The sequence below is a fragment of the Gallinula chloropus genome (genome assembly GCF_964237585.1).
Source record: "Gallinula chloropus genome assembly, chromosome: Z".
NCBI classification, from domain to species: Eukaryota; Metazoa; Chordata; class Aves; order Gruiformes; family Rallidae; genus Gallinula; species Gallinula chloropus.
Genome location: NC_140089.1, coordinates 67,372,306 through 67,388,235, shown reverse-complemented (window position 1 = coordinate 67,388,235; position 15,930 = coordinate 67,372,306). Strand labels below are relative to the sequence as shown.

The 15,930-nt window shown below is 48.9% G+C and overlaps 1 protein-coding gene across 1 annotated transcript in view; it reads left to right on the top strand.

Moving 5' to 3' along the window:
* Positions 1-13,444: 13,444 nt before the first annotated feature.
* The window catches only part of IPO11 (importin 11), a gene marked incomplete at its 5' end in the record, with an annotated part of 82,038 nt that continues 79,552 nt past the window's right edge, over positions 13,445-15,930 (top strand). Inside the window, one exon of the mRNA XM_084278664.1 lies at positions 13,445-13,582. Within this exon, the coding sequence (XP_084134790.1) occupies positions 13,445-13,582 (138 nt within the window). The remainder of the gene's footprint in view (positions 13,583-15,930) is intronic.

The window sequence follows — 15,930 nt, the reverse complement described above, 5'->3', positions numbered from 1 at the left end:
GGCTGAAGAGACCATTGCCCACCTCTCTACAACCTTCCTTCAGGCAGTTGTAGGTGGTGATAAGGTCTCCCCTCAGCCTCCTCTTCTCCAGGCTAAACATCCCCAGCTCCATCAGCCGTTCCTCATATGATTTGCCCTCCAGCCCCTTCGCCAGCCTGGTTGCCCTTCCCTGCACTTGTGCAGAGAAGTGTTAAGATCCTCTCTGCTTTTTGCAGTAGTTTAGTCCAGTATCTGGGGAAAAACCTTCTGAGATTGAACTCCTCAACAGCTTCTGTACTTGGGCCTTCAAGGAGCTGCATACACATGCCAACCCCGAACACGGCCCCCCGCACCTGGCACCAGCTCCCGCGGGGCTGCCGTGCGGCGTGTGCCGCCTGGAAAAGAGCGGGCTCGGGGGGAGCCTTGTGGCGGTTTTCCAGTCCCGGACAGGCTGGGGAAGAGCCGTTCGCAGGGCGTGTAGCGATAGCAGGAGGGACAACGGCTTTAAATGAGAACAGGGGAGATGCAGGTTGGGTGATGGGGAAAAGCTCATCGTTGTTGAGGTAGTAGTGGAGGCCCCATCGCTTGGAGGCTCCAAGGTCAGGCTCGGTGGGGATATGAGCCACCTGACCCAGTGAAGACGTCCCTGCTGGCTGCAGGGGGGCTGCAATAGGTGACCTCCACAGGTCCCTTCCAACCCTTGCACGCATTCTGCGGTTCTGCCATTCTACATCACCCTGCTCGCCCAAAACCCGCACAGCTGCGGGCCGGGAATTACCAGCACATCCCGTCAGGGTGCCTTTTGCCTATGGAGTCAGGAGAGGAGGCCCTTTGTAGGAGTGGCATAGGAACAAGATGCAGCCCTTAGTGTCATCAAGAGCAACGGCATGCCTCCCTAGCTAACCACCTGTTAAGTAGCATGCGGAAAGCAGGCGGGGGGCGGGTTTGTTGAGGTGCTGTTGGGTGCTGGAAGGGGGGTGACCCCAGGGAGTGTGACGGGCAGAACTCCTGAGGGAGGAACAGGTCATAGGGGGAAGAGGAAAGAAAGGCAGGCTGGTTTGCTGGGCTTCTTTTGTAGCAGGTCTTCTCTGCATTTCAGAGCATGCGGCATCATGGCGGTGTAGATAAGTAGCCAGAGCCGCTGTGGCTGTCACCATCCCCAGAGGGATCTCCCCTGCTCCTGCACCCGCTACCTGCACACCCGGAGTTCTGCCCGCCAGCAAACGGCTTCAATGGTGGTTCCTGGCTGCCCCTGCTGAGGGGCACATGGCTGGCAGGCTTAGTGCAGCACAAGTGCTCTGGCAGCCTGCAACCAGGAGCAGCGGCACACAACGCCATCGCTGCGCACAACGCCATCGCTGCGCACTGCTGGCACGCAGGGCGGCCAGGGCTGAGGCCAAATGCTGCTACAGGCTGTGCCCACATGCACTATAACCGCTCACACGGTGACTTCAGCCCGTGGGCCTTCTCCATACCCCAAAACAAGCAACACAGATTGCTATTTGACTCTTTTTATCATGAAATGGAAACAGGAAAGAAATATGAAATTCTCATAGTTGCTAAAAATCCATTCGTAAATCTTGCTGAAAATAGTGTTAAGTCTTTGAATATAACTGTTATGTTTGTGGGGGAACAAATCAAGGTGAATCATGACGATGGGTGCTATGGAGAGCAACATAAGCGATCCCCAAGTATGGAAAACAATGGAAAAGGGTAACAGGAAACAACAATGGGTACTCCAAACAAGTATAATTGGAAGGTGCTGTTGGCAAAACCTAAAAACCAAAGGAAGACAAGTAGGTAACCTGGAGTATGAAGGAGGTTACCTATGGAATGAAACTCAGAATAGCTGGGATAAATGGGGAAGCCCACTGGAAATGAATAATCAATTTAAAAATTGGACCAATGGAACAAACATACCAAATGGTTGGCCAACTCCTGAAGGGCAGTATTGGATTTGTGGCAAACTAGCTTACCCATAAATCAGGGAGAGCGGCTGGGAATCCCAGTGTGTGCTGAAGCTGATGAGCTAAAAGAAAGACGCCATAAGCGGAGCTTACAAATCGGACATTGGAAGGATGTAATTGTATTGGGGATATGCGGAGGATTGTTAATTATTCATAGAATCATAGAATCATAGAATGGTCTGGGTTGGAAGGGACCCCAAGGATCATAGAGCTCCAACCCCCCTGCCACAGGCAGGGACACCAACCTCCAGGCCTGGATCTACACAAGGCTGCCCAGGGCCCCATCCAACCTGGCCTTGAACACCTCCAGAGACGGGGAATCCACTACCTCTCTGGGCAGCCTGTTCCAGCACCTCACCACTCTTTCTGTAAAAAACTTCCCCCTAATATCTAATCTAAACCTTCCCTCCTTTAGCTTTAGTCCATTCCCCCTTGTCCTGCCATTATCTGCTCTTTTAAAAAGTCGAATCCCCTCCTGCCTATAAGCTCCCTTCAGGTACTGGAAGGCTGCAATGAGGTCCCCCCGCAGCCTTCTCTTCTCCAGGCTGAACAAGCCCAGTTCCCTCAGCCTCTCTTTGTAGGGCAGGTGCTCCAGCCCTCTAATCATCCTTGTGGCCCTCCTCTGAACCCTCTCCAACAGTTCCACATCCTTCTTGTATTGCGGACACCAGATCTGGACACAGTACTCCAGATGGGGCCTCACAAGGGCAGAGTAGAGAGGGACAATCACCTCCCTGTCCCTGCTGGCCACTCCTCTCCTGATGGAGCCCAAGATACCATTGGCCCTATGAGCTGCAAGAGCACACTGCTGGCTCATGTCAAGCTTCTCATCCACTACAATCCCCAAGTCCTTCTCAGCAGGGCTACTCTCAAGAAGCTCTTCTCCCAGTCTGTATCTGTGTCTGGGATTCTTCCGTCCCAAGTGCAACACCTTACACTTGGCAGTGTTGAACCTCATTAGGTTCCCCCGGGCCCACCTTTCCAGCCTGTCCAGATCCCTCTGGATGGCTTCCTTCCCTTCTGGGGTGTCTACCACACTACTCAGCTTGGTGTCATCTGCAAACTTGCTGAGGGTGCACTCAATTCCATCATCGATGTCATTGATATAGATGTTAAAGAGCATCGGTCCCAAGACAGACCCTTGGGGGACCCCGCTTGTCACCGGCCTCCACCTGGACATAGACCTATTGACCACCACCCTTTGGCTACTGTCTGTTAACCAGTTTCTTATCCAGTGGACGGTCCACCCATCAAATCCACTTCTCTCCAATTTACAGATAAGGATGTGGTGGGGGACTGTGTCAAAGGCCTTTCACAAGTCCAGGTAGATGACATCGGTCGCCTTCCCTTTATCTACCAATGCTGCCACTGCATCATAGAAGGTCACCAGATTGGTGAGGCACGACCTTCCCTTGGTGAAGCCGTGCTGGCTGCCCCGGATCACATGCTCTTCCCTCATGTGCTCCAACATGTCGTCCAGGAGGATCTGTTCCATGATCTTCCCAGGCACAGAGGTGAGGCTCACCGGCCTGTAATTCCCTGGGTCTTTCTTGTTCCCTTTTTTATAAATGGGAGTGACATGACCTTTTTTCCAATCCCCAGGGACCTCTCCTGACAGCCACGACTTTTCAAATATGATGGAGAGTGGCTCGGCAACCACATCAGCAGCTCCTTCAGGACCCTGGGATGCCTGTCATCTGGCCCCATAGACTTGTAGACATTCAGTCTCATGAGGCAGTCTTGGACTTGCTCTGCCCTTATAACAAAGCACATTTTCACTACAGGGCACATCTCTGCGCCTTGGCTTTCCTGATCCCATCTCTGCAAGTCCGAACAGCATCCCTGTACTCTTTCCAGGCTACACACCCTTGCTTTCAGAGCTTGTATTTGCCTTTCTTTTCCCTCAGTTTGACCAGCAGGTCCTTGCTTAGCCATGCTGGCCTCCTGCCCCTCTTGCCCGCTTTCTTATTCAGGGGGATAGAGAGTTCTTGAGCTCTCAGAAAGGCATCCTTAAAGAGTAGCCAGCTGTCCTCAACATTTCTGTCTCTAAGGACCACCTCCCAGGAGATCTTGGCCAACAAGTCCTTAAACAGCCTGAAGTTTGCTCTCTTAAAGTTCAGTGTCCTGGTCCCACTTTTCGCCAGGCCCACATTCCTTGAGATTACAAACTCAACTAGGGCATGGTCACTGCAGCCCAGGCTGTCTCCAACCTTAAGACCTTTAATGATCTCCCCCACATTGGTGAGCACCAGGTCCAGCAGTGCATCGCCTCTGGTCGGTCTATCCACTATTTGAACCAGAAAGTTATCATCTACATACTCCAGGAGTCTCCTGGACCTCTTGCAGCTCGCCATGTGGTTTTCCCAGCAGATATCCGGGTGGTTAAAGTCCCCCATCAGGATGAGTGCCTGTGACCGTGATGCCTCCTGCAGCTGAAGGAAGAAAGCCTCATCGGTAGTCTCTCCTTGATCAGGTGGCCTGTAGTAGACCCCTATTACCAGCTGCTCTTTATTAGCCCCATCCCTAATCCTGACCCACAGGCTTTCAACCTGCTCCTGGCCACCTTCCAGAGAGAGTTCCTCACAGTCTATCCACTTTTTAACATAGAGGGCAACCCCACCACCCTTCCTTCCTAGCCTATCCCTTCTAAAAAGGCGATACCCTTCTGCGGGGGTATCCCAACTGTGGGAATCATCCCACCATGTTTCCGTGATTGCAACTAGATCATAATTTTCCAGTGACATCACGGTTTCCAATTCCTCCTGCTTATTACCCATGCTGCGTGTGTTCGTGTAAAGACACTTCAGCTGGGCTTTCTGGCTCAATACCTTTTCTGAGGAGCCCTCCCTCAGACCTCTGTGAGGAATCTGAAGCTTTCCTCCACTGCCTCCTAGAGGGACATTAGAAGTTTCCGGAAGGGGAGTCGGCCATACTACCTCCTCTGAGGGGTCCCTAGAAGTTCCTATGGGGGCTACTTGCCCTATACTAGCAAGCCTCGTTATATCCCCTCCCCCATTCCTAACTAGTTTAAAGCCCTATCAATGAGCCTTGCCATCTCCTGGGCAAGGATCTGCTTCCCCCTGTAAGACAGGTGAGCCCCATAGGCAGTACTCATGCCAGGAGCAGACTGCATCGTTTCTTGATCAAAAAAACCCAAAGTTCTTTTGCCGACACCAGCCTTTCAGCCAGATATTCAACTCATGGGTTCTCCTGACCTGCTCTGAACCCATCTTTCCACAAGTGGGGATAGAGGAGAATATTATTTGGGCTCCCCCCCTTCAACAAAGCTCCCTAGGTCTTGGAATTCTCTCTTAATAGTGCGCAGGCTACACTTTGTAATAGCGTCCCTGCCTGCTTGAACTATCAATAACGGATAGTAATCAGAAGGTTTTACCAGCCCTGGTAGCCTTCTGGTGATGTCCCTAACCCGGGCTCCAGGGAGGCAGCACACCTCCCTGCGTGTAGGGTCTGGCCTACATATGGGGCCCTCTGTCCCTCTGAGAAGGGAATCCCCTACCACAACTACCCTTCTCTCTTGCCTGACAGGGGCAGTCTCGAGGCGTGTGGGTGGTCGCCTCACCCTAGGTTTCCGCCTCCTCTGAGGCAGAGGGGCTGCATTAATCTCCTCACTTACCTCTTCCTCAACTTCCAGGGCTACAAACCTGTTGCTTAGGGAGACCTGGGGAAGTGGAGTAGGTAAGGAGGGGGAGTGCTTACGGCAGCGAGATGGGACTGTCTTCCAGCCCTCCTCAGGGTTTGGTTCACTCCCATTTCCCTGGCTAGGACAGGGAATGGGGACCTTCTTCAGGTGTGATGTGTCTTCCCGGCACTCTTCCTTCTGGGATGCCAGGGAGCTACTCCACCAGTCAATCTCTCGCTCACAATCCCTGACTGCTCTCAGTCTTTCATTCTCCTCCTTTAGTTCTACTACCAAAGCAAGCAGATCATCGACCTGCTCACACCTCACACAGGTGAGGTGCTTGCCCCTTTCTCCTGGTAAGAGCAGACTCTGGCATTCCCTGCAGCCAGAGACCTGAACAGCAGCATCCCTACACAGGCCCTCCGTCGGGACTGCCCCAGTTGTGGAGGGATAAGCTCCCCGCCTGGTGGAGACCACGGTAAGTTGCCTATACACACTTACACACACTGCAGACAGGGAACCCTTGGCTCTCCCTGTGTACCCTGGGAGCCGGTCCGCTCAATTTACCCCGCTGAGCTAGGAGGGGAGACTCGCCCTGCCTGCGCGAACTGCCGCGCAAACTGACGCGCCACGCCCTGTTTGCCTGTCCTGCCGCGCAAACTCCATGTTTAATGCCTTGTTTTACCAGATTAATACACTGGGTTATACAAGGGGTGCAAATATCTGCGATACCTGTTGACTCAGAACCAGCGAAAGAGAAAAAACATTCCCTGATGATAATAAAAACAGAAGATCCAAAATTAATACCAATTCAGCAAGTGTTGAATCAATTAGAAACGAAAACACCAATCAATACTATAAAAAAAGAAAACGGGGGATTGTGAAATATGTCCCATCTTGCCGCAACTGAGAGACGGGACACCGCTTAATGTAAGCAAAGTGATCGGTTTATTATGGCTAACGGCTTTCTTTTATACTATCGTTAATACATATTATAATTGTTACTAATGCATATTATAATTGTTACAACTTGATTGGTTCTTGGTTAAAGATTACATCACTCATCTTGCAATCTGGGAACAGCGTTTCTTTCTCTTTCTCAGGAACAGCAGATCCTTGAAATATACATGGTGTTTCTACTTCTTGTACTGTGTAACATCGCTATCAAAAATACTGACCTTCCTTTCTATCATTTGCATCGGGATGGTGCAACGCCTACTCGTACTATTAAGTTACACAGGAGACTGCTTGAACAATGGCTCCATAGAGCCATGGCCTTGCATCTCATGTAGCCACTCTTCCACACCATCTGATTCGTGTTAACATGGCATAACGTTGGGGGTGCATCATGACATACCCTTGTATGGACACGGGCCCGGGAGGGGCAGTTTAAGAAGGTTGTTGTGTCTTGTGGGGGTGGCCTGGCGGGCACTCCAGCCTGCCAGTTTCAGAGGGCATGCCTGGAAAGATCCCTGGAAGACACCTAAGCCGGGGGCTGGGGCTGTACACTGTGCATCCTGGGGGGGGGGGGGGGGGGGAGCGGAGCCTCCAGGAGCACGCGGTGCGCACCCCGGCGCCGTTCGCTCGCCTTTATCCGTTGAATAAATTGTTCAGTTCGGTTATAATCCTGCTCGGGACCACAGCGCGCAGCTGCCTAACAGCACGGGGTGGCCGCCACGCACCGTGCCGCGCTCCCTCCACCCCGTGCCGCGCCCGCCGCTGGCCAGGCCTCGGGCGCCCCGGACAGCGGGCACGGCGCTGACGCCAGGGAGGGCCGCTGACGTCAGGCGGCGCCGCGCTCCCCGCCCACTCCGCTCCACGCGGCGGGAAGCGCACTCCGCGGCGCTTCCCGCCGCCCGACGGCGCGCCGCGGGGAGAGCCGGCCGCCTGTCGCCGGGTATTTGCGTCACGGCAGCGCGCCGCGTGAGGCGGGCTGTTGCAGTGGGGGCAGCTGGTGGCGGCTCGTGGCGCGAGCTTCGGAACCAGGCGGGGGGTCCGCGCGCGGCGCCGGCAGCCTCCAGCGGTGAGCCGCGACCGGGGCCCGCCCAGCGCCGCGGGCCGCGCCGACGGGGCGCGGAGGTGCGGCCGTGAGCGGCCGCTCCGGCGTGGCGGGCGGCCTCCCGCCTCTCTCGGCACGCCGGGCGGGCGGGCGGCGCGGAGCCGAGCCGGTCGGTGCGGGTCCCGGGAGCGCTGCCGAGGCGGGCAGGGCGGGAGCGTTGGCCGGCGGCAGGGAGACCGGGCAGAGCGGCTCCAGCCCCCAGAGCAGGGCAGCGCTGGGGGAAGGAGCCCCGGAGCCGTAGCGCCGCGGGCGGAGCTGCCGTTCCGCGCCCGCGTAGGCTGCGCTTCCAGCTCCTGCGTTTCTGCCGGCGCTGCTCCGTGCGGCTCTCGCCTGGTGTGTCATCCTCTGGCCCGGCTTCCGCGGGCCGCCGAAGGGAGGGCAGCCCGGCTGTGCACCGCGTGGCAGTGACGAAGCGGATTCTCCGAGCCGGCAGCAGAGAGGCCCTGCCCGGCCCCGGGGAGCTGCTCCCTACTTTCCCCCCGCCGAGGGAGGTTTCCGGCCGGGCGGAGTTGGCGGGAAGGCATCAGGAGAACGCGAGGTGTTAAGCGGCGTGGCTTGTCGGCCTGTGGTCGGAAAGGGCAAGTACCTGCCTTTGTTGAAGGAGGCTGTTTTCTTCCCACAGGCTGAAGAGCAGTAGTTCCAGGTTTGACTGGAAAGCACGTCCTCCTCTGAAGGAAAGGCATAGCTAGTGACACAGTGGTGAGTTCCTTCCCTGCTTTGTTGCCGTCAAAGTCGGCAACCTGTAAAACGTAAGAGCGTGGCCCTGGATACAGTGCTGCTGCGCCTCCTGTTTCTGACTGCCTTGCATCCCGGGTCTCACCGATGAAGTGATAGAGAGAACTACTTCAGGTAGTTATCACTGAGTACAACTGCGCAAAGGGAGGTTGTAGAGAAGTGGGAGGTGGTCTCTTCAGCCAGGTGGCAGGAGGAAAGGGGAAATGGCACAAAGCTGTGCCAGGGCAGGTTCGGGTTAGATGTTAGGAAAAAATTTTTGCTGAAAGAGTTGTCAGGGCCTGGAACAGGCTGCCCAGGGAGGGGGTTGAGTCACCTTCCCTGGATGTGTTTAAAAAAAGGGTAGATGAGGTACTTAGGGGTATGGTTTAGCTTAGGATGGGAGTGGTTGGACTTGATAATCTTCAAAGGCCTCTTCCAACCTTGTGATTCTGTGATTCCCCATAGTGCATTTGCTGTGGATTTCAAATTAATGTTTGTAACGAGTGAGAGCTGGCTCAGGTTTTACAAGAAGTGTGTAAGGGTGTTCCCTGTGTTGTTTTGTTTTTTCTTGTAACTTTGTATTGACACCAGTTATCCTTTTCATCTCTGTGTTTCTTATCATTCTGTCATGGCACCGTCCTGCAGAAGGACATTTACTACTCTGTGTAAAAACGATAAAGCTGGGGGTTTTGTTGCCCAGGTCTTGCATATCAAAATGTAAAACTGTAGCATCTGAAGCGGGCTTTTACTGTGGTTAAACTGAGATGGTTTAACACTGTTTAAGAGCTTGAGGGTGGACTGAAACTTGGATTTCTGTTTTAGCTGTTGCTTACTAGCTTGTCATTAAGTCTTCTGTCACATCTTTGAAAACTTATTAAAACTAGGTGAAATGGGAACAAGTCAAATGAACGACGTTGGTCTTGTGAGAAATAGTCTTTTTTTGTCCCTGTGAATCCTTTCAATTTTTTTCTGTGTCATCAATACTGAACCCTATGACAGAGTCTCTTTTGATTTATATGCAAGAAAATCCTTGGAGTAGTCCCACGGTCATTTCTGGTTTTTTACTTCCTGTCCTTTCTCTTAGGAGTTTTTGTCAGTTTGGTGCTTTCTGTTTAACCTGAAAGGCCATTCGTCTGCTCAGTATTTTCAGTTTAATCTGACTTAACTCCCTTAACATTGTCAGCCTTGCTACTAACTGCTGTCCTTTAGAGACAGTCTTCTTAAGAAGACTTGGTCTTTGTTCTTTCATCCTTTGTGTCTTCTGCATGCACTGATGCTGACTTGTTTTGCACGTGTGAGTTATAGTTCCAGCGTGGCGTTTTTGGTGAAAATAAATCTGTGGAAGTTCTACTCCTCTGTTTTCTGTCTATATTGGAGGGTGGGGGGAACATGTAACGCTTTCCTATTGAGACATTTTTATGTGCTGTGGCTTAAATCAGGCCAAGTATAGCTGTCCTTGTCTGTTTATGTAAAGGAAAATTAAACTGTTGTTTCTTAATAATTTTGGGAATGACTGACACTAGTCGTTGTAGTGATTGTGGTCATTAGTGGTTTTAAATGGTACCTTGAGTAGTCAGGATACTGGCAGTTCTTTTGTTTTGACTGCCTGGTAGAAATGCCAGTGCATGGCATGATAGGTACAGGTACTGTAGCGTTACAAGAGAGACTCGTGGGAAGGATGGAGAGAGTTTGGTGTAACTGCCAACTGCTCCTGAGATGTGATGATACCTGTAAAAGCAGTGCTAGTGTGTCCTACCAGCGTTGCTGTGAACACTAGCATTTTGCTGAACTCATTTCAGAAAGTGAAGTGTAAGTGGTTCTTCGTGGCTTTTCAGAACAGAAACTTTATTTTTCTTGCTTTCCATAAAACAAATGCTCTGGAAAAGACAGCCTTAAGTTTATACCTGAACATCTGAAGCTGCAGTTTGAAGCTTTATAGTTATATAATCTGCTGAGAAGAAGTGTTTGGCTCTGTCATCTTTGTAAGGGCCCTTAGCTTGTCTACTAAGTCTTCCCTTAGCTTACACTTTATTAAACAAGTCCTCATCCTCTCCTCACACCTCATTTGCTTTAGACCCCAGACCATCTTGTAGCTGGGGCATCTCAAGTTGTTACGTGTCTGTCTTGAGCTGGGAAAATGGAGAACTGTGGTGACAAAATGGCAGACAGTATTCCAGAAGCAGCCTTGGATGCTGCTGAGTAAAGGAGGACAACAACATCCCTAGAGCCACTTGCATATTCCTGTTACAGTTTCACAGTGTATATTTACATTATGAGTAAGAACACATAGAGTGATGCATTTTCTCTCCTGATTTCAGAGAATCTTAACTGAATTCATTCTTGTAGCTCGTTCCAGTGGGAAAGAAGTTACTGAAATCTTAACAGAAGATAAGAATCTACAGAATTAATTGCTTGGATACAAGGGAGGGCTTACACTGCATTCTTTAAAGTCTAGGAAAAAAAAGTGCAGTGTGGAGGTGTTTACTGATGAGAACCTTTGTTTTGTACTGTTGCAGATATACAACAGTCCTTGATCTGTTTTTATAACTCGTGATGTAAAATTTATTTATATTTCAGTGTCACAGGACTAGTACTTGGATTGACTACTCTGGAAGTGCATTAAAGCAGTATTGCAGATTGTTTCGGAGACTTGGAATATTCTCTGAAGTAAATTGTGTAGATACTTCCTTAGGGAATTAAAGAATAAAGAGCGGAATAGAAGTGAGTCCTGGAGTTTTTGCAAGTGAAAAGAGATGGAGGACTTGGGGAACGGGAATTTAAGTGCATGACACTGGATGGTAAGAATGAGGAGCTGGTGTTGGTACTTGTGGCTTCTGAAGACACCACCCGATTGTGCTGAGGGGGTGGCATTTGATGGGTTGCTTATCTTCTAGGTGTAACGGAGTGGGTTTTTCTCCTGCCAGCTGAGACTTGAGAACTTGCTGTTGTTTCAGTTGTGTGGATGTTTAGTGGGATCCTGGAGAGCAGCTCTTCCTTGTTGCGTGTCATGAAACTCTTCCCTCACACAAGAAGAAATTCTGGCATGACAATAGAGCTGTGCTGGGATTTGCTGCTGACAGTGTTGAATGTTTTCTAATTAAAGAAACTTACTTTCCTTCTTCCCCCACCTGATGCATGCTACTTGGTTATGTAAGTGATGGGTATGAACCACAGGAAAGCAGCAGAAAGCAAGCAACTTTACTGAAATAGCTCAGTGTTTATTCTGAAGACAACAGTCTGAGATTAGTAAGTAAAGATGGGAAACATTACCCAGTGATCAAACTTGGAAATTGTGGCTGTGGTGACTTGAAGTGCAGAGTCTGTCTTCCTTCTGAGAAAGTGCAGCTTGTAAGGTTGACAGGCTCTCACAGCATTTCTGCACACAGCTGTGAAGGTCCTCAAAAGATGTCAGCTATTTCATACTCACCTCCTCCGTTTCGTGTCTAGGACAGTCTTGTAGGACTTGCTTAACAGTGAGTTAAGTTCTAGAAACACCCCACAGACTCTGGAGAAAATCCTTGTCCCTGTGATGTAATGCATGTATGGCATAACCAGTGTGTCTCTGCCTTTGCTGTGCAACAGAAAAGCCTGATTTCTCAAATGAAAATTGTCTCTATTCCACAGTATTAGAGTCAGTATTCATGGGCGTTTGCTGTTCTGTGGGGTGTAGGAGTTATCTGTATGTCCTCTGTGCCTGGACCCAGCAGTTTGGGAGAGGGGGTGAAAAAAGGGTAGTGGATGGGTCACAACAAATTAAGATTCAAGAGATCTGGGTTTAAACCCCTGAAGTACAGCTGTGTTCTATCTGCAGCATTTGATTCCACAAAGGCATCTGTACCTGGCAGTAATTGGAACTTTTTTGGGAGGATCCCATTAACATGAGGTGTGAGCTGATGCCCTCATTAAGTCAATCATCTTTACAGAGTGCATGTGGAGGATAAGTATGTGCTATATACATGTATCAGGTGGTTTTTTTTTTTTCAGTTAGTGTTTTACCATCCACATTGTGTGGAATGGACTGTGCCCTTTAATAGTTCATCTTGTTTATAAAGCTCTTCTACAAGCTACCCCATCTTCAGGGAGGTTGTTACTTTAATCTTTAGTTTTGTTCTTTTGCTTGCGGCGGATGCATCAACTGTTGTGTGAGGACATTTGTTTACCTGGGGTCAAAAAGTAACTGTGCAAACTCATGGAAGAGTAAATCTCTTGAGGGTTATTAAATTTAAATTCTCACTAGGAAATCCTTGGGCCACAGTTTTCTGCAGGGTCAGAGAGTGTTACTGTTGTGGTTTTACCCCGGCTGAGAGCCGAGATCCACGCAGCTGCCTGCTCCTTAAAGGAAAAGACTAGAAGATTGTCCTCACCTGGTCATCTACTGTGGTCTTTGACAGAGACAGAAGACTGGGATAAATTAACTTTTGATCTGACTTACTGCGGTTGCTTTGGTTTTTCTCGAGGCGGCTTGTTTTAGGGCTGGTTTTATTGTTGAGCAGCAGTAGCTGCTGCAGTTTTTAGATGAGGAATAAAAAACATTGGAGAAAATTCGCTTTCATTTAGGACTCTCAAACGATAACTCATGCTCTTTTAATTGATATAAAATTGCTAGATCAATTGTATTTGTAGAATTTAACTATCTTAAATGGGTCATTTTCTCCTGGGGAATAACTATTCAGAAAATGCGGAAATGTTAATACTCTGCATCTTTGCCTTTCAGATACCCCCATGGTTGGTTGTGCTTACAGCTGAAGTCATTGCTGGTTGCAGTTTTCCTCAGTTTGCTGTGCTTTGCAGCAGAGGTAGCTGGTATAAAATCAAAATATTTCCTGTAATACCTCAAATCTAGTAAATGTGCTTGTGATGATAGACTTACGGCTTTCTTCTGCTGAGGGATTGTTGAAAGCAAAATGGTTTAGTCACTGTGCCTTGACACTGCCTGTGAGTGGGTGTAATGCTGTCTTACACAGTGTAGTCTAACGAAAAATTAGCGTGGGGTGTTTAGATAATATAAATGGAAAATACCTGCCTATATTGGCTGGTTTCTTTTTCTAACTGCTTTTCCTCCTTTTTAAATATTCTCAGACTTTCATGGATCTCAATAGTGCTAGCACTGTTGTTTTGCAAGTCTTGACCCAAGCTACTAGTCAAGATACTGCAGTGTTGAAGCCAGCTGAGGAACAACTGAAGCAGTGGGAGACACAGCCAGGATTTTATTCCGTCCTGTTGGTAAGATACAGTGCAGAAGTGCTATTAAGTAAACTTTGCATAATTTTGAGAATGTGGTTCTATAGAATACTATTGAACCATGACCTCTGGCTGAGAGAAGCCTTGAATTGTCATGGTCCAGCTACTGATATCCTTCTTTGTGGTGGTGGGCATTGTTATCACTGCATATCAAAGCAGACTCTTTTCCAAAGTATTCAGGAGAAGGGGGAAGTCCAACTTGGTGCATGAGGTGGTGGGCTCTAGTGCTAAACCTGTTAATGGACAGTTGTGGATTCTAGATTTACAGAAGACCAAGAGGACCCTTGCTGGAGGAATTACCTTCACTACCCCAAGAAGCAGGGATACTGATAACCACCTTGTCTTTATTGTGAAGGTGTTGCATTATGACTGCTTTAATAGAAGTTTCCCCATGCTTTTCATTGCACTAAGCTTGATAAGCGGCTGAGATTGTTTTACTTCTTATCAATGGAGTGAGATTAGCTGACTAAGGGTAGTAGTAAGGTTCCTAAAATTGGAAAGGTGAGTATTTCTAAAGGTGCTGTGACCACTGATAGGGTAGATGCATCAGTATGGCCAAGGATGCCCCGCTGTTTCAGGGAAAAGTCACAAGCTGAGCGTGGTGTTATCCTCAGATACTTCTCACACAAACATCTGTCTTCAGTACGTAGAATGAATGACTCAGGAGTTGAGGAGTGATATGTTTTGGTCTCTGTAGACCCTGTTCTTCACTTGTTTGGAAGTTGAAGGTAAGTCAGGGGTTGGGGAAACGTGGGGAAAAAAATCTGATTTTTGACCAAACAAACTGCATCTTGCTCACTGCCTCTGCCATCGTGTTTCTGTGGTGATAAACAATCTTGTTGGAAAACAACAGAAATTGCCACTGGCTGGGTGCTGCGACGCCTGTCGCGACGAGAGGGAAGGATGCAGCCAGCCAATATGGTTGATAAAGCAAGCTTCAACTTCATTGCAAGCACACACACTCCCTTTTATACTATTCCTACCACGTGTTATACTTGTCGTATTCTAATTGGCTCTTAACTAAAAGTTACATTTACAATACTCCACCCATCTTGTAGCCTGGGAATCATGTCTCTTTCTCAGTCCCAGGAACGCTGAATCCTTATTGCACTTCCTACTCCCATATCTTGTGACCATGCTGTATGATACACAATAATACACGGACTGATTGTTGCCCCTTCTGTTCCCACCAAGACGGCGTGGGGCCTGGTCTTACTAAGCTACACAGGCGACTGCTTGGACAACTGCTCCATAGGCTCATGGCCTTGCTTCTGAAGCCATTCTGCAACAATTCCCCCTTTTTCTTTTTGTACAAGCAGCGCCTGGTTAGTTGCCTTTTCAGTTCTTCTTATAATACATCTATTTGCTATGCGTACTATTATAATTACAACTATAATGATTAAAAACCAACGATAATATACAGCTTAAGCAACAAAGCCTTACAACAATAGCAGTAAGTAACAGTATGAATCTCTGTGGATGGACTGGGAATGGTCATTCATGCCCTCAGAATCTTCACAACCATGGCCGTGTATGAGCAACAAAAAATCAATAGCAGCTCTGTTTTGCAAAGTAGCATGTCTCACGGTATCTACATCAGTAAGCAGGCTACTAAGAGCAAGAGATGGAGCGTTGGTTTGTTCACTCAGCCAACAGCCGAAGTTTGTTAGTTTCTTTAATGCAGCAGCAGCTGCTACCCCAGGGGCCAGTGCTGATTTGCCGGAGTCGAAGTTTTGTGGCCTCAATTCGGATCAATATGATCAAGTGAGCTCCTTCATTGAAACACACACAGAGCTTATGTAAGTTTCTGTGTCAGTATATGAGTTACATTACGTTGCTATTGGTTAGATGCTCTGTTCATGTGTCTCACTATTGCTAGTAATTGGTTGAGGCTACACAGCCACTTTGTTCCTCTTTAAGGCAGTTGTTAACGTTCTTGCAGTTTGTTATCTCGTGGAGTTTCAGACAAACTCCTGTTCTCAGACATCTGCTCTCCTGTTGACATGTCTCTGTTAGCTTCCCCAGGTCTGATTATATGGGAGTGAGAAATAAATCTGGATGTGCCAAAAACACCACTCCTCTCAAACTGCGTAACTACAATTCCCCCTTCTTGTTTATGGACCAGCCAGATTTTTGCGAAGAGCATTATCCATCCTGCCAGGGAGATACTGTGACATACACGGCAAAAATAATACTAAGGCAAAAATAACTGACAAAAATATAAGCCCTTGTTTAACTAAATCTAAAAACCATCCCATAAACAGAAAACCATCCTGCAAAGCGTGACAAGCTAAAAACTGCTAATTGGCTACACATACTGCTCACACCAA